Consider the following 22,001-nt stretch of genomic DNA (forward strand, 5'->3'; position numbering starts at 1 on the left):
GCTGGAAAACTACTACAGAGTGCCGGATTACGAGAAATAATATCACGACCGAGACATCAACAACAACTACAAGGAGGAGACGGACAACCAGGATTCACCGGGGCCATCGGGAGTGGGGACTGACGAGCCATTAGTACTCTACGAGGACCGGAACAGGACTGGAGAGAACGGGCAATAACGCTAGACAAGATCCACTGTTCGGACGACATAAGCGAAGACTTTAAAGAGGCGTGCGCGCAATCGACTTACGCCGACTACATGAGACTGGTGACGCAGGTAACGATCCACACTTTTAACGCACTCGTCATCACGATACAGGTCATAAGCAGCCTTTTCGAGTGGCTGGAAATGAACTCGCAGCTATGGCTCGTATCAAGCGAGTTGTCAGAAGGCAACGTCCTGCACTACCACGTGCTCATGTCGACTTCCAAACGCTCGGACAACATCAAACGTACTTTCAACCAGTGCTTCCACAATGCTGGATGCTTCAAAAGCCAGAAGGTGAGATCGTTGCCTGCTCTCCTCCGATACATTTAAAAACAGCGCATGTCTGCATGGACCAACAGCATGATACTGATGGAGGCGTCGACCATCGCTACGCACAGTCCGCTGGTGCGCTGGCAGTCGGAGGAAAACATCAAAAACCCAGTGACCAAAGACATCATGCACATCATGCACAATTACAATGCGTTGACCTTGCAGGAGATGCTGGAGAAAGCTCCGGACATCATAGAGAATCACCTGCACCGATCGAACCTGCAGACGGTGATCCACAATTGCAGGCTGTATTATCTGACCACGCACAGAAAGCTGAACCTGTTGCAGAACCTGCCGTCGGGGATGTCGACTCCAACACACATCCATCAATACCTGAGATACCAAAACATCGACACGGACGGGTTCGACAACGACTTCAAGATGTGGGCTCTGCAGCTGCATCCGAAAAAGAACACGCTGGTGCTGCATGGTCCAAGCAATACAGGAAAAACATCATTCATCAGGCCTCTGCTGAAACTATACAATTACGCAGAAGCGCACAACGAAAACACCTTCAGCTTCTCGGGATGTTGCGGAAAGGACATCGTGGCATGGGAGGAACCGCTCATCACGGCGGCCAACATAGACATGTGCAAACTGATATTCGAGGGGATGCCGGCGGAAGTGCCGCACAAATTCAGAGATCCAGTCATGATGGCCAGAACACCGATCCTGTTAACAACTAACAGACCGCCGTGGCAATTTGTCTCGGCGGAAAAAGATACCATAACTAACCGCTGTTTTTATTACAGGTGCGCCAGAACCATCGATAGCGAGCAGATTGCAAGAGCGTTTGCAACAAATACTGGACATTCACAATCAACTGGCAAGACCTATAGATGTCGCATTGAGGGTGGCCGGACAACCTGGCTACAACCCAGCGGCAGTCACAGCGGCGCTGAAAGCGGCCAATCAACTGTTAGGACAAGCGGATCCGTCAGTATCGCTGGGAAACACACTGATACAAGAAGCGAGGAATCTTTTCAACGACTTGATCCCGGCTCAAGCATCCAACCTGCTTGGGGGGGCCACGACAACAAACGAAGTGGCAGCAACACTGAGCAGGATCACGGGCGGGTCGACACAACAGGACCTCCAGGCATCAGTGGCGCCACAACTGACGGAGGGGGGTTTTTTGAACACGGATCCGGCGGCACCACAAGGGGCAGAACAGGCGGCCTCTTCGTCTTCGCAAACACTCCTCTCGCCCAGCTCAGACGTGTTGATGAGGGACATACTGACCGACACGGAAGAAGACCAACTGATCCTGAGACTGGTGAGGAACTCTCATACTCTCTTACCAAACTCTTTTGCCAGTCTGACAGGGGGGATACAACTGAAACTGAAGCAACCAGTGGGGTGGGCGGGCAAGCTGATACTACCGACGACCAACTAGGCGCGCCGATAACAGAACAAGATTGGGTCGACTACATGCTATACATAAAAACACAAGCAGACATAATATGAAATTCAGTAACAGCTTTTACGCCTACATAGAAAACGGTAAATGCAACTACCCGGCTCAAGGCGCAGACAGAAACCCATTGGAATACAATACGGGCTATCACCGCATACCTAATCAAACATGGATCAACTACATGACACCCAGGGACTGGTTTCAACTCATACACAATCACGGGGGCCAGATGTACCGTATCTAACATGATACAGCTGACGGAACAGACAGCCATACAAGGAAACACAACCATCACCACATTTAACAACACCATCTACGCGCTGTGTTACACAGACAACAACTACGAAACAGAGTGGGAAGAACCGGCACAAGCAGGTTACAACCAATTCTGGTACAGAGAAGGCCTAACCAACGGTGCCAGATTTATGTTACCCGTTTACAAACACGGCATATACCGCACAACCACACACAATCAAGACAACATATACTTCAGTTGGGATCCGCTGTGTAACGCAAGTGGAATCTTAGAGCTGAGACCAGGCAAAAACGCAATCAGCTACGAATGGATAGCCACAGAAGAAGTATGGCTGAACACGCACATGATGCAACACTTCGACCCGACCAACACGCTGGGAAGACCCAACACAGCCACAGCGTATTCACAAGAAATACACACCATGACAGACAGCAACGTGACACCTCACGACCACCTCAACAGATGGATAAACCAGACAGACCTAAATCCGAACACTGCAAGACATTGGAGCAAACAGGCGATAAAAAACCCAGGAATTATGGAACAACAATGGAGATCGCCCATACCGAACTGGTTCATAAAGATGATACCGCTTTTCGACTCTTCCAACAACGTCATCAAAACTACGGCGCAGATATTAATTACTATGGAACTATACGTAGAAACAGCTCCAGAAAGATTAGCCATCAATATGCCCTTGATAGAAAACATCATATCTCCGCAACACGACGCCAACCATCCACCGAGATGTCAATTCCACACCGTACCGCATATACCCATCAACAGAGGAGTGTTAGCGCAACCGCCGACAAAAGGAAACTTCATACCAGAAATACCAGCAAACACGGACAACATCTACAGCACGCTATCCAGAACGCGACACCAACAACAACAACAACAACAACAACAACACCAACAACAACCAGCAATCAAGAAATCACCGCCAGACTGATGACAAAAAGTAACACCCAGGGCAGGATCTCTGAACTTTGTCAAACTGACGGACAATTGCATGCTTCTTATGTAGACTCTAACTGTCATTTAAATATAACCGTTGAAGATACTCAATCATGTATGAAAATACTTAAATGTTGTACTCTCATGTAATCTGTATTGTAATATGCATGAAAACTTAATAAAGGCCTCCTCATCCTCAAAAGCAGGATCCGCATCCCTAGCTCCCTTTGTGGCCAATGGCCGTTGCTGCTGGCCACTGTTCTACAGTACGGCCTAGGCCGTTATTACTGTACAGTGGCCAGCAGCAACGGCCATTGGCCACAATGGTGGTGAGTACACAACGAGGGAGTTTCAAGAATATTTGAAAGTTCAAGTTATCCATCATAAAATGACTGCACCTCACTCACCGTGGAAAAAGGGTGTTGCAGAAAGCAAAAAAAACAATAAGTTTGCATGTGATATACTTACTTACATACTTCTAGCAGCTTCATCTAATGTCCTATTAACTTCATTAATTGAAGCTGCATGAAGCATGCTATCACATGCGAAGTTACCAAAGACGTACTGGGCAGAGGCTGTAGCCACAGCAGCTTACATTCAGAACAGGCTGCCCACATCTTTCTTTAAGCAAGAAACACCCTACAAGAGATGGTATGGGGGAAAACCTGACATGAGCCACATAAGGATTTTTGGCTGTATTACTTTATGCACATATTCCTGACGTAGATCGTCGCAAACTGGACAAAGGATGTGAAGCTTCGTTTTGCGCGACATGCAAACAATTCAAAGGGCTACCATATGTATAATGAAGAACAAAAAAGGATTCTAAATCGTGATCATCTTCAACGAATCAAACTTTGATTGTAAACAAGAAGTGGAAGCATCCTGTTCAGAGACTGAAATAAGCATGGAAAGAGATGAGAGTGAAACCATTGAAATCATTGTTGATGTACCTGTTAGAACAAGTGACCGACTTTCGTAGGTCTTCAGTGCAAAAGCTTGCGGCGCTGCCAGGATCCATAAAAGCATGTTTTCACATATCTATCACTCCTTTTGGATTTGACCTTGTTAGGCACATTTGGTTCTGGCCCCAGTATAGGAACAAACTTCATGAGACACACATGCGTTGGAGATTTCCTCACTCTCAGATCTGTCCTATTTCTTCCTTTCAGCAGCCACAGTGTCTTCTTCTTTCTTATCAGTGAGCACACTTCTTTCTTCTCCAGGTGCAACAGGTCTGGATATCTTTGCGAACATATTTGACACCTTGTTTTCTTTTTACAATCTTTGCTGAGTTGTCCTGGGAAAAGAAATCCGAAGCACAGGCCTTTGGATTTCAGAAAATCCATTATTTTCTAGAGTGCTTGTTCTCTAATTTTTCAGCACCCTGCCATAGTATGTTTGTTTTGGCAGTAGACACAGGGCTCCAGGAGAGCAACATTAACATTTTTTTTGTCTGTCACATTTTGTTCCTTTTCTTCTTGTGGCGCTTCAACTCCTGGAGCCAAAACGGCTTCTTTCCTTCCAACTACTTTTCTTGCCTTGATATTCTCTTTTGTTCTTTACTTCCTTTGTTGCATGAGGCTCTGACATACTTCCGAATAGGGGATTTGTGATGGTCTTTGCCGTGGATCAATGAGGGCCAGGCTGAGATTCTTGCACGTCCTATCCCCTTTGCTTCAATTTCAAAGGCAGTCACTCTGCACTTCTCACTAAATTTATAGGGAAGCTTGGAAAGAACAGCTTGCATATTAGTGGGGTTGTCCATTTCTTCCAAGTCTCCCATTGTGTTATTACAGGCAGTAAGGAACAGCGCATAGGCATTAAGCGCTAAACCATCTTCTTGTTTAATGCACGGCCAATTCAATGCCTTCTCCATATAAGCATTTGCAATCTTTAACTTGTTGCCATAGTGTTTTTTCAACAGTGTTTTTTCAACCTTTTTCAGATGGCATATGCTCACAGCTACGGACTAGCTCCTGCACTTCCCCACTCGTATATTGCTCTAGGTAGTAGAACAAGTCTTGATAGGTATCAGCTTTGCTCTCAACAGCATGTTCGAATGATCTAATGAATGACTTTTAAGCGAGCGGGTCACCTTCAAACACAAGAACCTTCTTATGTGATAGGCTTGACAAGGCGTGCTGTTTAACGAGCATCCCAGTGATGACATTTTGCCTTTGGAACACCTGATGGAGGTCGTTGTCACCATTCATTTGTCTTGCAACTTGTCTCTGGCTGTCAGAATGCCCTTTATTGATTGTACTAAGTGTGCAACGGGATTAGAGAGCTCCCCGCTCCAGTGCAATACAACAATAATTTAATTATATATATAAATAATTAAATAGAACATAAATATGAAATCTGACAAATAAAAACACATTATGTCGCTGTTCTGCAAGGTAAGGGTTAGGTGTGTGTAAGAGTTCAGCATGGAGATGGCCCTCAGGAAGAAACTGTTTTTGAGTCTGTTAGTCTTTGTTTTGATGCACCTGTAGCGCCTGCCAGAGGGCAACAGGTCGAAAAGGTGTGAGCTCGGGTGAGTATTGGCTTTAATGATATTGAGAGCTCTGCAGAGGCGGTGTAGATGTCCGACAGGGAGGGGAGAGGGCAGCCAATAATCCTCTGTGCTGTTTTGACTGTCCTCTGGAGCCTCACTCTGTCTGTCTCAGTGCAGCCGCCGTACCAGGTAGAGACTCAGTACATCAGCAAACTCTCGATGGACGAGTGGTAGAACCCAGCAGAAGCTTCTTGTCCAGGTTGAATTTCCTGAGGACCGTCAGGAAGGCTGTTCACTATAATCACTTTCTTCTTCCTTCTTCATTTGGTGTCGAGAGGATGCTCTAGAGACATAGCTGTTCATCCCATCTTCATATGACTTCAAAACTTTCAATTTCACAGAGGACTCACGAGCGCTCTTCCAACTTCTCTTTTCTAGCCATTAACTGTGCTTCTTCCAGCTCCAAATCTTACCTTTGTTCCAATGCTGTTGCTCTTGCTAGAAGAGCTGCATGCTCTACTGCCTCCTACGCGCGTACAGCTGACACTGAGCTCCTTGAAGATCTTCCTGACACGCCTGAGGCTGATTCACCTTTGATTTTAATTTTGTTTTTAATTTATGTCTACAATCCTGTGGATTAATTTGTGAGACACTATCATCCACATCTGTGTCATCTTGTATTAAAACATCTGAAGGTGCAATTGGAACACTTTATTTTTTCACACTGGTGATTGACCCAATCCAAACAACTTTCCATATGTTCCTTTAATGCAGTAAATTTGTTACTGAACCATTACTGGTCCACTTTCCTGGATTCCTCATCCAATAAAGGAATTAGGTATCATTCATCTCCTCTATTTCTTCATGCATGTTGCACACATCACTTTGCAAGAGATCTTTATGTATACATCTTCATTATTTTGTATGAGTTCATCTATTTTGTTCAATTTTGCTGTGAAAGCTTCACTTTTCTTTTTCCAATCAGACGACGCAGTTTTTCTTGCAATGCCTTTTCGGTGGCCTTTGGTGCCCTCTTGTGGCCAAAATCGGCGGGTGTCTGTTCATTCTCTGGGGTGTTCTTTATTAATTACTGCTCCGTTCACCAGCAAATGTCCAAATAGTCCAACTTTTCCAACATGCTAATGACTTTCAATTCTTTGAAGTGCAGCAATTATCTTAGCAGCAGATGGTTCCAAATTTTTGTGAATGAACGAGTCTAGAGTCGCGTGCTTACTGCATAACTTCCATTTGGCTTGAGTGATGCAATGGCAGCAAAGCTCGGTAGCAGGCTAACGTAGCAACGTTAGCAGTTCACTTTCTCAAACTTGCTTTCTCCTTTCATGGATCTGACCCGTATCGATCATCCGGTGAAGGTTTCTGGATGTCCAGGTAAGTTCTGTGACTTTCTGGCAGAGTTTTACTGGCTTCCAAGCGGAGTTTTTCTGGCTTCCAAGCGGAGTTTTTCTGACTTTATGTTGTGGCAACTCCTTCTTGGTTTACTTGCCACCGTAGGAGCGGGTAAATAAATAATCAGTCTGACGTGACAAAAATGTTCTGACTCAAAATTTCACAGGTTTGCTAATAACTCAAAACACAAATACAAACAAAACTTGTCCTTTTGATAGTACTGAATTTAAAGAATGTGTGATTATTGTTTTATCTTAACCTTCTGTCAAGGTCGTTGTTCAAGGTCGCTGTTCGAGGTCGTTCAGAAAAAATTGTCGCCACCACCACCACCTGACCTTCTGAATGAGTATGTGGCGCGTCACATGACTAACATAAACGGAACATCACTTCTACTTACGTGTTGCTCATTAGTCAATGAACACTAAACACAATACTAAAGTTTCTTCTTGCATGAAATCACACATTGTGCATCTCAAAATAACATATTAATAAAAAACAATAATAATAATTAATTCAAAATAATGAAAACATTTCTCACTATGGCTCTTACAGTCAAGTATCGTAGTGATGGACAAGTGGAGTGATACAAGAGTAGACTTGTCGCCAAAGGCTACTCACAGTTGTATAGTACTGACTATTGTGAAACCTTTTCACCAGTTGTACGATTCAACTCAATTCGTACGTTACTGTCCTTTGCTATCCAAAACAATTTACTTGTACACCCAATGGACGTTGTAACTGCATTCCTCAATGGAAACCTAGACCAAGAAAGCTACATGGAGCAAACAGAGGGATACGGCAAACCGAGGCAAGAACACTTGGTATGTAAGTTAAAAAGATAAATTTATGGACTGAAGCACTTTCCTCGTTGCTGGAGTTTAGGATGGAAATAGGATTTAAACAGAGCAGAGCCGATTCATGTGTGTTTGTGAGATCAAGACAAGAGCTTGAGGTACTTGCTGTATATGTGGATGATCTCATTCTGATAACACAGTCAAATGAAAACATTAACCTGCTGAAAACAACCCTCGGTGAGCGCTACAAGATGAAAGACATGGGTGGGTTGTCCAACATTATGGGCATCTCTATGGTCCAAGACAAAGATAAGAACTGTCTTGCTTAGTCAGAAGCATTACATGGAGGCTATACTCAAGAAATATGCAACTCCTGTTGATGCTTATGTCAAATTAAGGAAAAATGATGGTGTCATTAAGCCAGTAAATCAACAAATCTATCAGTCAATGGTAGGAAGTCTACTACTGTATGCTGCAATAGCCACATGACCAGACATAGCTCATGCAGTGAGTACTGTGTTTAAGTTCAACGCAAATCCAGATGCTGCACATCTGACTGCTGTGAAGAGGATATTCCGATACTTGAAAGGGACAGCAAACCTTTCTCTCAAGTATGATCGGATTCTCCGATGCTTATTGGGCTGGTGATCAAGATGACCGCCGCTCAACAAGAGGTAACATATTCCTACTAAGTGGAGGAGCCGTGAGCTGGCTTAGCAAGAAACAGCAACAGTAGCACTTTCAACAGCTGAAGTATTTATTTATATAACAAAGGCTCTGGCCTTACAATGAAAACTTCAATGAAAATGTTGTGCCACCTATCCCCGTTTCGACCGGGCATTGTCTGAATTCTTAAACTGTGTTTCTTGAATAAACGCTATTCCAGCACCTATATTTTTCAAGTGTGTAAGGGCCTTTTTCCTCTTCACAGGGTGGTTCAAGCCTTTCACATTCCATGTAACAATATTAATAGCCATAATTAAAACTAACTAGAAAAAAATAATAGATATAAATTCATGTGCAAGTACATCACATACATCCAGTATACTACTTGTGGCAGATTACCAAAAATTATACAAAAAAAAACCAGAACATGCACAACACTGGTCGATTAGGGACAGTAACCCACTCCAGAACCCCCAGGTGACACTAGCTGCTAGAACAAGCAGCACAACTACTCTAACTAATGCCAATACTTCCATATCTACTTATCCCAGAATAAAACCCTTCACCCCGCTTAATGAAATGTAAGCAAAAACCCACCACGTAACAGTATTCCAATTGGAGACAAAGCGAAAAAAAAGGAGGGCAAGAAGTTAGAGAAAAAGTCCCCATTAACTTAAAAAAAAACATATTGTCATTGCCCCTCAAAGAAAATGTAATCTTACAGAGATAAATTGAATGCCTCGGGTAAACTACAATATGAAAACAGTCTTTGAAAAAATAAAAATGAAAAATGGGGGGGAGGCAGTCACACAGGGTCCAGAGGTCATCACCATCCGCTCAAACGACCCTTGAGTCTTCAACAAACTTCAGTCACCGAACGCCCGTGCCGTCAGTGGTATCAATTCGAAGCCGTGTTGGAAACAACAAAGAAGGTTTAAGTCCCTTCTTGTACCGCAGAATATTTCCTCCTTTGGCTCACCACGTCAGGACTGTAGTCCTCGTAGATCCAGAATCTGCTGTTTTGTTTGGTCATGTCACGTCTCGTCCATGCCCCAAACCTTTGTTTTGGTACCAATGGAAGCAAATAATAACTGGGTAAGGTTTGCGACCATCACCTGGTTTCGGAGCGAAGACAATTATGGAGGTGATGGGAACACATCCTGCCCAAAAACATCCTGAAACAATTGTGAAAAGAACTTGCCAACTCCTGTTTTCCGTTCCCTTTGGACGTTTTAGGTTGCATCATGAAGTAGGGCACAGTTATATGACGGAATATACTTAAAACTAGCAGTCTACGCCATTCTCGCGCAAACCGTAAGTCGGAGTGGTAGAATTTTTTTTTTTTTAAATTTGAACCACTTTTTTGTGAAATACTTATAGCCAAGACACCCAGCCTCCATCTGCAGCAGCCTCCGCCAAAGTTGAGTTTGAGACCGCGTGACCCAATTCTAGGTGAGGGAAAACAAGTTCCATTCATTTTAATTGACCAGCAACGCTGTGAAAAATCCAGGCTTTTTCTGTCTTCAAACCTGTACCAATGTTTTTTGGGGTTTTTTTGTACAGCAGTGTGGTTTCTGTGGGTTTTTTTTGTCACCTCATTGATTGTTTTCTGTACTTGACACCTTTATAGGATGGCCCATCCTAGGCACACTAGAAACATTGGTGAACTTTCTCCATTTATAGGCAATCTCTCAAATATGACAATTCTTCAGCAAAACAAGGTGCAACCTGTTCGCATTGGAAAAAAAAAGAAGCAAGGCTGTGCAAGATTTAAAATCAACTGTCAAGTGGGATGCCACATCAAATCTGTATTTGGCCCCTTGGATGAGAGTTTGAGACTTCTGAGCTAGTGTTTTTTTTTTGTTTTTTTCCAAAAAGTAGACAATAGATTTGATTAGTCACATGACTACCTAAAAGTTCCAAATTTTCTCCAAAATGGATGGGGCGCCGAATAATGCGGAGCGCCTTGTGTGTGGACTGAGTTCCAAAAAATCTGTACATGTTGTGTGACTTTCATAAGCGCTCCGTTGGATTTCACCCTCAGTTGGTTAAGGTTTGAGACTAGAGAGCACTGGGCTGACTGGTAGCATTACACAGTGGGTTAGCACCCTCTCTGGGTTTAGGTTTGAGACTACTGTCAGTTGGCACCAGACCAGTTATACGTGTGGGAGAAATCAGGATAAAAGTGCCACTGACCACAATCCACCTTATCATTGGCGTTATTGCAAGCAAGAAACATCACAGGTTAGATTAACCTTTACGCAACAGACACTGCCCAAAGAACACCAATACAATACAATACAATACAATTTATATAGCACATATCACCACTCACTACATCTCTCGAACCAGCCATCTGATTCGCTGAGGCACTCCCAGAATGCTTTGCAGCACTTGGGATATAAATGGCATGAGAGATACATGTTTTGTATTAATTGTATTTATTTGTTCCTTGTTTTGGTTGTTTCATTGTTCGCTAGTATGTTGTTCAGTTGATGTTGGGTGATAGTTTTGGTTTTCATGTTATCATGTTTCACTGTACATTGTGTGTTGACTAGTGACTTGCCTATATCTGCTTGGACTCCTGTTTGAGTTTTCACAAAAGACTCCATCATAGCTCAGAGGCCGCTTGGCAGCGAGACTGACAGACTGACAATGAGAGGGAACCTGCAGTGTTTCACGGAGAACTGTTCAATTTGGATACAGAAGACAAGGGCTTTGGTAGATTTGTGGATGGGGACTGATCAAAAAATAACGTGAGTATATTGTTAAATACATCAATGGAGCACAACCAAACTCAGTTTCAGAAGTGCAAGTCTATTGTCTGACTGTTGTCATGGTGCACTTGAGCTCGGTATCAAAGACCCAACAAACTCAGCACAGGTGCTCATCACTTGCACTTTTTTGGGGAGAATAAGAGACCTGCCTCTTATTGATTGAATAAAAACTATGTAATGGTTCAGGTCAAAATTTTCCATTAAGAGAAAAGACATTTTAAAAGCATCAACTTGGGATACTGGATTATGTACTAGGGTAATTAATGTGTTGGTTTCACCTTGAAATACCTCCATTCAGTGTACTGCTTCTGGTCACAATGTGTGATGATGACCGAAGAATTGTCACCTCCTCTGGTCAGACACTGGTCATACTGCATCAACTGGTTGGCTTCATTGATACGGAATAGCTACATCAAAAGATATACATCACAAATGAATAGATTTTACTGAAGCCAGCAGCCATATCTATACTGATAATTGTGTGCCAGTATGAATATGGCTGCAAGTATTACTGGCCAAGACAATAATATCATCGCTGCTGTCCAAGTAAATTGAGACTATATAAAAGGCAAATATAGATTTTGGCACAGACTAACATAATCAATGATTAAGAATAGTTAAAAAAAGACTGCTGGTAACTCCTCAGCTATTTCTTGTTAAGGAATTAAAACTGTTCCTATTAAACTGCAATAATATTTCAAAAGAATTCTGAAAATTAACCTGTATAGTTTTGACATTTGACTACTTCCACCACTAACACTAAAGAACTGTTGTATCTAAAAGCAATTTGAATATTAAAAACAAATCAAACAAATCAAATCAAATCAAATCATTACAAACAGAGAAATTTCAAGCCTTTGTTTCTTGTCATTTGAAGACTATAGCTTACAAATAACGAAAAACTAAAATTCTGCATCTACGAAAATGTTAATATATAGTGTAAACACTCATTTATATATATATATATATATATATATATATATACATATACATATATATATATATATATATAAATATATATATATATATATATATATACATATATATACATGGGCGGCACGGTCGATGACTGGTTAGCACGATGTCTTCACAATGTAGGGGTTGTGGGTTAGATTCCGGCCTTCCTGTGTGGATGTTTTCCCGTGCCTGCATGGGTTTCCCCCTGGTACTCCAGTTTACTCCCACATTCCAAAAACATGCATGGCAGGTTGATTGAACACTCTAAATTGAGTAAAGTATGAGTGAGAGCACGGATGGTTGTTTGTCTATGTGTATCCTGCAATTGGCTGGCAACCAGTTCCAGGTGTCCCCCTCCTACTGCCCGATGACAGCTGGGATAGGCTCCAGCGCCCCTGTGACCCTAGTGAGGGGAAGCGGTACAGATAATATATATATATAAATATACATATATATTTAAAAAATAGGTCCGCGCAGGAACCTTATAACGTTCCACTCATTTTCACATTGAAGCAATGGTGTATATGTGTCACCATGTTTGTTGTACTTCCACCAACGTAGTTAGCATTGTGTGACACTTGCGCCTGTTGAAGTTGTAGTCCATGACACGCTTTCCATCTGGTGCATACTGAACAAGAAAAAAATTACTTCCAAACGTTAGACGTGAAGTTTGGTGGAGCTTCTTCCACTTCAGGTATGCTTGTAGGCATGTTGCAACCACTAGCGAGCTTCCCATGCAGCTTGGGCGAAAATGAATGTGGGAGGGGCAGTAACGTACAGTGAATGGGTCTGCGCTCATCAATCCGGCATTTAAAAAGGCGGAGTAGACAGCGCTGCTCCTCTTCGTCATAAAATTTTGCGTATTATTTGATTCAGTGTGCACCACTGTATCGAACGAATCAATATAGATACACATATTGTTACACCCCTAAGATAGATAGATAGATAGATAGATAGATAGATAGATAGATAGATAGATAGATATAATATCGGGATATACAACGGAAGGTGAAAGTGGAAGTGGCAAAGGCCAAACAATGGGCTTACAATGACTTGTATACGAGGTTGGACAGTAATGAGGGAGAGACCAACCTATCCAGGTTGGCAAGGCAGAGAGACAAAGATAGGAAGGACGTGCAGCAGGTTAGGGTCATAAAGGATAGGGATGGAAGTGTGTTGACAGATGCCTGAAGTGTGATGGGAAGATGGAAAGACTACTTTGAAGAGTTGATGAATGAGGAAAATGAGAGAGAACAAAGAGAAGAGGTGACTGCTGTGGACCAGGAAGTAGCAAAGATCAGTAAGGATGAAGTGAGAAGAGCATTGAAGAGGATGAAGAGTGGAAAGGCACTCGGCCCTGATGATATACCCATGGAGGTATGGAAGTGTGTCGGAGAGATAGCAGTAGAATTTCTGACTGGGTTGGTCAACCAGATATTAGAAAGTGAGAAGATGCCTGAGGAATGGAGGAGAAGTGTGCTGGTGCACATTTTTAAGAACAAGGGAGATGTGCAGAGCTGTGGAAAGTACAGAGGAATAGAGCTGATGAGCCACACAATGAAGTTGTGGGAAAGAGTGGTGGAATCTTGACTGAGCTTTATGCCAAAAAAAGAGTACAACAGATGCAATATTCACTTTGAGGATACTGATACAGAAGTACAGAGAAGGTCAAAAGGAGCTGCATTGTATCTTTGTAGATCTGGAGAAAGCTTATGACAGAGTGCCCAGAGAGGAACTGTCGTTGTGTATGAGGAAGTGTGGAGTAGCAGAGAAGTATGTTCAAGTGGTACAGGACATGTATGAGGACTGTAAGACAGTGGTGAGGTGTGCTGTAGGCGGGACGGAGGAGTTCAAGGTGGAGGTGGGACTACATCAGTGATCAGCTTTGAGTCCCTTTGTCAGGATCGGGGGTCGGCGAAGAGGGGGAGGACCCAAAATGCGAGGAAGCAGGAAAAGGTGTAACTTAAGGGAATTTATTAAGGAACCAAAATAATGACAAAAAACGTGGCAGGGTGCAAAATAACAAAGGCAAACTTAACGTGGCTAAACCGGATCAAAAGAGTGAGGAACAAGGACAGGGACAAATGCTAGGGGACGAGAGCGGGGGCGAGAACAAGAGCATGAACGAGATCAGAGAGCGGTCGTGACAGTCCGTAACGGAGCAATGCACCGACAATGAGTTGTCGGCACGAGGTGTTCAAATAGTCCAGTCATTAGGGGGAATCAGGTGTGTGAGGCTAATGGGGAACAGGTGCGTGGCTGGTGGGGAACGAGTGCTGTGGGGAAACGCCCCACTCAGCTGACAAAATAAACGAAACCCAGGACATGGCAAAAAGGTGAAAAATAATAAAAAACCTGACATGACCGACACGGGTCATGACACCCTTCTTGTTCACTATGGTCATGGACAGGATGACAGACGAGGTTAGACAGGAATCTCCATGGACCATTGTCAAAGAAATTAGTTTGTCATATTATCAAGTTTCAAACTATGCTTACAGGTCAATTGAAATTCAAGTGAACATTGTACCTTTGTTATTCAGTGTTACCAGAAGTGCCTGCCCTGAAAGGAAGACACAAACCAGGTGCACATTCCAGACTGATAAGAAGTAGAAGTGTCTGAGAACCAAGGTCACAAACTGAAGTCACACTGGCCTTTATGCGAGGGGTGTTTTCATTCTGTATGAGTTGCATATTCAAATTGCAAAGACAAAGACGATCTTGGCTGGTTGATTCATTTGTTCAGGCTTGTTTGATAGAAACATCCCTGACAAACATGATGTTTGCAGATGACATTGTGACATTGTGATATGTAGTGAGAGCAGAGAACAGGTGGAGGAGAAGCTGGAGGCATGGAGGTTTGCACTGGAAAGAAGGGGAATGAAGATTAGCCGCAGCAAGACGGAGTATCTGTGTGTAAATGAGAGGGACCCAAGAGGAAGAGTGAACTTACAGAGAGAGGAGACCAAGAAGGTGGAAGAGTTTAAGTATCGAGGGTCAACAGACCAGAGCAATGGAGAGTGTGTAAAAGAAGTGAAGAAGCGTGTGCAGGCTGGATGGAACGGGTGGAGAAAAGTATCAGGTGTGATGTGCGATGGAAGAGTTTCAGCAAAAATGAAAGGAAACTATGAAAATTTGGTAGTATGTAACAGGTAACCAATTCCTATACAAAAATGTCTCTCTGAGACATATTCTAAACTTAAAAGGAAGTCCGCCATTTCAAATTTAATTCAAAGGGTAATGTCGCCTTGACTACAAAATCTGCTGTATCTTGACTGAAATGTTGAGTTATTTTAAAGATTACTCACATTTGATCACAGTCCAGGCCTGAACACATCCACAAACGTAATTTTTAATCGTAGTGGTAGCACTAACTACTGTCTAAAGGAATGATATTTTTTAATGTTTGGTGCTTTTTCTCCAAACAGATTTACCTCATATTTATTCATAAGAGAATTTAGGCTTTCATCATATTGCAAAACATTAAAATTCTAAGAAAAGCTGTGCGCTTGGCAACTCTGATTCGCAAAAAAAATAAAAATAAAAAATAAATCACAATTGCAACAACTTCAGGCCTGGCAGCTGCATTGATATTTCATTTGGTTGATGTGTGATTTAAAAAAGAAAATGTTTAGATAACGCCAAAACAAATTTTTAGTGTAGCAGCCCTGGTCGTACATGTCAACAAGCTCGAGCAAAGGTTGGAGGCACATGTAACAGCCCAGGATCTATAAAAAGTCTAAGAAACGCAAAAGGGAGTAGGCTTTTTTAAATTTCCTTTCAAATTGTTGCCCTTTTATCGGGATTATATTGAATCAAAATTTGTTTTAATCTGATATAATTTGAAAATTTAAAGTCAGCATAAACGATGCAAACAAAATTACTCTGTAACGACACCTAGAATGGGAAAATAAAAAACAATCCCGGTACGTGTGACCTAGGCCTATGAAAATTGGTAGCCACGTGTAGTATCCTGAGAAAAAAAGTCAAAGACAGCCATAGTCTAAAATGACCAGGAAATGAATTGTGAATTTTTCATTCTTTGGCACCCTGATCCTAGAGGACTCATCCAATTGACTTCAAACTTTGGCTGTACCATCTTAAGACCTGGGACAAACACTGGGACAACGATTTTTAGTTTTCGTAACACTATATGACGGGGGCAGGCCTTCAAAATTTGCATTTAATATTTCCTTCGCTACAATGGACAAAATGCTTAATAACTCCCCTGACATGCTCCTAAAAATCCAAAACATCACGTTTATGACGAATCCTGACCCAAAGACATCTATATGTTAATATTCTGTTATACATATAGCGCCAAGTAATGGTGACTAAAAACATTGTGTTTTACATTTTAACTGCACGGAGCCTGTTGAATGAATTCAATTGAACATTTGTCACAACAGCCTCAAGACGTTGCCGAATTTTGTGACTTTTTGGCGAAGGGCGTGGCCGTTACGGTGCCGCAAAGTCTGATTATTTACCGCAGCAATAAAAGCTCCTGTAACATGACTCAGATGATCCAATTTTCTGGAAATTTTTGATATTTGATGATAGTTAATTTAGTTAAGCTCAAAGTCGCATGATCACACAATGTCAGTACTGTACGGTCACAGAGCAACATCAAAATTAAAACTGTCACCCAAAATCAATAGAATAGCATACTAGCAAACAATGAAACAACCAAAACAAGGGACCTTTTTCGTGTGTTTTTTCCCTTTACCCTGTTTTATTTTATTTTTACCTCATCTCAGCAATGGACATACAACTTGCGGTGGTTTTACTGCTGTTGGGGGCTGTTTTTTGCGCGATCGTGTCCGGAGACGAAACTCGGAGCTACGGATCGATCGTGTACTCAAGAGATTAGCTGTTAGCACTCCGTGCTAACCCCGCGTCGGCTCCCGGAGCAAGACCCGATATCCCCCGCGAGCTGAGGAGGAAGAGACGGGGATGTCGTGCGGGGGCGAAACGCCAGGCAAGGAGGAGACGATACAACCCCGTCCTCCCGTCCGTTATTATGGGGAATGTTAGATCCCTCCCCAATAAAATGGACGAGCTAACAGCGCTAACTCGGCACGAGAGGATTGTCCGGGAGGCTAGCTTGCTGGTGTTCACGGAGTCGTGGCTAACAGAGCTAACCCGGACGCCGTCGTGGAATTGGACGGCTTCCAAATAGTACGCGCGGACAGGACACTGGAGAGCGGTAAGAGGAAAGGGGGCGGGCTGGCTGTGTTTGTTAATGATAGATGGTGTAACCCTGGGCACATAACTGTTAAGGATCAACTTTGCAGTCGGGACATTGAGCTGATAGCTGTTAGCGTGCGTCCGTTCTATTTACCGCTAGAGTTCAGTCATGTGATCGCGGTGGCGGCGTACGTGCCACCCTCTGCAAACAGTGAGAAAGCCTGTGACGTACTGACTGCAGCTGTGAGCAGGCTACAAACACAGCACCCAAATGCCCTGCTCCTTATCTCTGGTGACTTCAATCATGCGTCTCCTTTCTCCTCTCTGCCTTCATTCACACAATATGTAACCTGCCACACCAGAGACAATAACATATTGGACCTTTTCTATGCCAACACCAAGGAGGCGTACACATCACTGCCCCTCCCCCCGCTGGGCAAAGCTGACCACAACTTGGTTGCTCTCCTGCCTGTGTACAAACCTCTGGTCCGCAGGCAGCCAGCTGTGATACGCACAGTTCAGCGATGGTCCGGAGAAGCCGAGGAGGCCTTAAAGGACTGTTTCAACACAACTGTGTGGGAGGTATTCAGCGAAGCTCATGGTGAGGACATTAATGGTCTAACAGACACAATTACAGACTATATTAACTTCTGCATGGAGAACACCATACCCACCAGAACAGTAAGATGTTCCTCCAACAACAAACATTGGATCACACCGGACATTAAAGCTCTCCTGAAGGAGAAAAAGAGGGCTTTTGTGTCAGGCGACAAGGACGAGCTGAAGAGAGTGCAGCGTCAGCTGAGAAGGAGGATCCGAGAGGGGAAAAAGTCCTACAGGATGCGGATGGAGGAACAACTGCAGAAGAACAATGCCAGGGATGTCTGTAGGGGCCTGAAGACCATCTCAGGCCACGGACAACCAGGTAAGACCCAGAAGAGGGGGGGGGGCTTCAGTGGGCAAATGAGTTGAACCTATTTTTCAATAGGTTTGATCAAATGCCTGACCCCGCTCAGGCTCCCCTGCTGCAGCCCCCACCAACCTCTCCTGCCACTGCGAACAAGACCCTATCTCCCCCTCTCTCTCTCCACAGGCTCCAGTTCCCAGCCTCATCAGACAACCACCACTTCCTCCTGCTCAGCCTTGTTCCTCACAACATCTCAGGTGAAGAACCAGCTGAGGAAGATGAAGGTGAGGAAGGCAGCAGGCCCAGATGGGATTAGCTCCCAGCTCCTCAAATCCTGCGCAGACCAGCTGTGTGGAATTGTCCAGCACATGTTCAACCTGAGCCTGAAGCTGGGCAGAGTCCCCAAGCTGTGGAAAACATCCTGCCTGGCTCCGGTTCCAAAGACACCCCATCCGAAGGAGCTCAACAACTTCAAGACCAGTGGCGCTGACGTCTGGAGAGACTGGTCCTCGTCCATCTGCGCCCCCTGGTCAGCTCCTCAATGAACCCACTCCAGTTCGCATACCAGCCTGGCATCAGTGTGGATGATGCCATCATCTACCTGCTCCACACTTCACTCTCCCACCTGGAGAAGGCGGGGGGCACGGTGAGGATCATGTTCTTTGATTTCTCAAGTGCTTTCAACACCATCCAGCCCGCCTTATTGGGAGACAAGCTGGAGCAGGCGGGAGTGGCCCACCACCTCATCACATGGATCCACGACTACCTCCCAAACCGGCCAAAGTACGTGAGGACACAGGACTGTGTGTCTGACGTGCTCCTCTGCAGCACGGGAGCGCCGCAGGGACCTGTTCTGGCTCCCTTCCTGTTCACCCTCTACACCTCGGACTACAAATACAATTCCACAACCTCTCACCTGCAGAAGTTCTCTGATGGCTCTGCAATTGTCGGCCTCATCACTGACGGTGACAATCGGGAGTACAGAGGGGTTACGCAGGGGTTCGTGGACTTGTGTCAGCAGAACCGCATCCAAATCAACGCTGGGAAATCCAAAGAGCTGGTGGTGGATTTCCGCAAGTGTCGGCACTCTCCACCTGCACCAGTGAATATCCAGGGAACAGACGTTGAGAGGGTCTCAACTTACAAGTACCTGGGTGTTCATCTGAACAATAAACTGGACTGGAGCGACAACACAGACGCTCTTCTATAGGAAGGGTCAGAGCAGACTCTTCCTACTCAGGAGGCTGAGGTCCTTTGGCGTTCGGGGAACACTCCTCAGGAACTTCTATGACTCGGTGGTTTCATCAGTCATCTTCTATGGAGTGGCCTCCTGGCCAGGAGGCATCTCGGGCCGGGACAAAAAGAGACTGGACAAACTAGTTCGGAGGGCTGCAGTACTTTTCTATCATTTCAGTCCTCTTACCATTACAGCACTTTTATCATTGCAATATTTTTATGATTGCAGTATTTTCAATCATTCAGTAGTTTTTATCATTACAGCGTTTCCCCCGCTGTATAATGGACAGGCATTAGGAGTGTTTCCTTACACTTAGATACGTTTATACTGTGTATATTTGCATGTTTTTTATGAATGTCTGCTGCTAATGTTATACATTAACGGCTACATTACGCCGCCGACTCTGTGTGATCTATATCTTTGCTGCTGTAACACCTCAAATTTCCCCATTGTGGGACTAATAAAGGACATCTTTATCTTCATCTTTAACAAAGACATACTATTGTAGCAGCAACTTACAATCCTTTTTGTCGTTACGTCAGCAAGGCATGAAAATTCTGACTCATGCCTTTCTTCAACGAGCCTTTCAATCCAGCAACGACAACACCAAAAGAACGACACTGTTGTACAAAAAAAGGCTTCGCTTTAATTTCATTTGAAAACAAATTATTACAAAACAACAAGGTCGATTGCACGGTCAGAAAAGTTCTTGCTCCTCCATGCCCTACATGTCTTCCTAATCAACGTCAACGCCACACTTTTCCACCGTTACCTGTGCATTATGGCAGCCTAAAAGTATGACAACTTTATGGAGCCAAGTTACGTAAATATTCTTAATAACTGTACTTTCAGTCGAAATTACAATAAAATAAAACATCAAATATAAACCAAACAATGTATATTCATAATTATTTATATGGAGCACAAATAATTCTAAATAACCAATATCTACTTATGGCACTAACATTCCGGCCCCTAATTGTCTTTGTGAGCATCAACAATTACTAAACTAGTTAAGCACTAAAGTACTTTAAGTAGCAAACTTCGTTTTGCTATCAATAAACATCTTCTAACAGCAACAGCAAATCTCAATATTGAAAAGTTCAACGATAATGTCCATTGTAAAAGTGTCTCCTGCCACTTTAGGAACTCCATTATAACAGTCCCCCCCGATACCCCCCCCCCCCCCAAAAAAAAAAAAAAAAACTCTGTGGGGTCAGAGGTTACCAACAGATGACTCACCGGTGGAGGTCAGCCTTTACCACAGTCTCATGAAAATGACAAACAAAAATTCACATCCCCTTCAACCACGAAACAAAGTTTGGTCACAGGACGCAGGAACCGTACTTGACCTTTAACGTCCTAAATAGTTTCGATTACACGGCCCGACATCCATGAACTCCGTGCGGCTGAGTCGTTCACAATGAGGACAATATCATGTTCAGTGATATTCCTCCATGGACTGGACCACTTTTGTCTTATCTGTAAGTCTGATAAATACTCTTTCGTCCAGCGCCGCCAGAACAAGTCCGCCAGATACTGGACATGGCGCCATATGCGTCGGGAGTAGGTGTCGTTCCTGTCAAATAATCCAGGAGGCAATGACGTTTTGGCCTTCATCAACAATAGATGATTGGCGGTCAACGCTTCCACTTCATTTGGGTCCGTAGAGACTCTTGAGATGGGGCGACTGTTAATGATAGCCTCTACTTCACATAATAGAGTCTGCAGTCCTTCCTCATAAACTTCTTGCTCTCTCACAATTGAACTGAAAATGTTCCTCACTGTCATTATCTGCCTTTCCCATATTCCTCCAAAATGTGAAGCATGAGGAGGGTTAAATACCCACGTGATGCCTTTCTCCAACATGATACTTTGAATCCTTGAGTTAACGAGGGACTGGACTGCTTCTCCGAGTTCCCTTTCAGCACTCACAAAGTTTTTTTCGATTGTCTGAACGCATCAACTTGACTTGTCCTCATCTTGCTACGAACCTGCGCATGTATACAGGAATCGGCGTCCAATGAATTTACCACTTAAATGTGTATGCCTCTCACTGTCAAGCAAGTAAGAATTACACCGTACCTTTTTACCACGACCCTGCCTCTTTTAATTTCCACAATACAATACAATTTTATTTATATAGCGCTGTGACGGAGCAGCTCCGTCAATAAGGACGATACAGCATGGTCCCGGGGACGCAATTGCGCACACGCATGCACCGCACATTCCCATACTGATGCATTAATTTAATACATACGCACCCACCTGGCACCACATCAATACCACGTCAGTCACTGTTTTAATAGAGCGACCGAGGGTGCACACTAGTTTTATTATAGATGGAAGCATACAAGGATGCACACGCGCGCATGTTCAAGTTAACACTCACCAGTCACGAG

General features: G+C 43.7%; 1 protein-coding gene across 15 annotated transcripts in view; it reads right to left on the bottom strand.

Moving 5' to 3' along the window:
- The window catches only part of galnt7 (UDP-N-acetyl-alpha-D-galactosamine: polypeptide N-acetylgalactosaminyltransferase 7), a 252,559-nt gene that overhangs the window by 37,068 nt on the left and 193,490 nt on the right, over positions 1-22,001 (bottom strand). For 8 of the 15 annotated variants that reach the window (XM_088301672.1, XM_088301673.1, XM_088301669.1 and 5 more), the window contains one exon: positions 11,590-11,718. The exons of 5 other annotated variants lie outside the window; for them this stretch is intronic. In XM_088301672.1, coding sequence (XP_088157798.1) covers positions 11,590-11,718 — 129 coding nt within the window. The remainder of the gene's footprint in view (positions 1-11,589; positions 11,719-22,001) is intronic. 2 more of the 15 variants (XM_088301668.1, XM_088301674.1) reach the window with 1 other exon arrangement.

This window comes from Idiotropiscis lumnitzeri, chromosome 8 (assembly GCF_059441095.1).
Source record: "Idiotropiscis lumnitzeri isolate Australia: NSW breed Sydney's pygmy pipehorse chromosome 8, RoL_Ilum_1.0, whole genome shotgun sequence".
In the NCBI taxonomy this organism is placed as follows: domain Eukaryota; kingdom Metazoa; phylum Chordata; class Actinopteri; order Syngnathiformes; family Syngnathidae; genus Idiotropiscis; species Idiotropiscis lumnitzeri.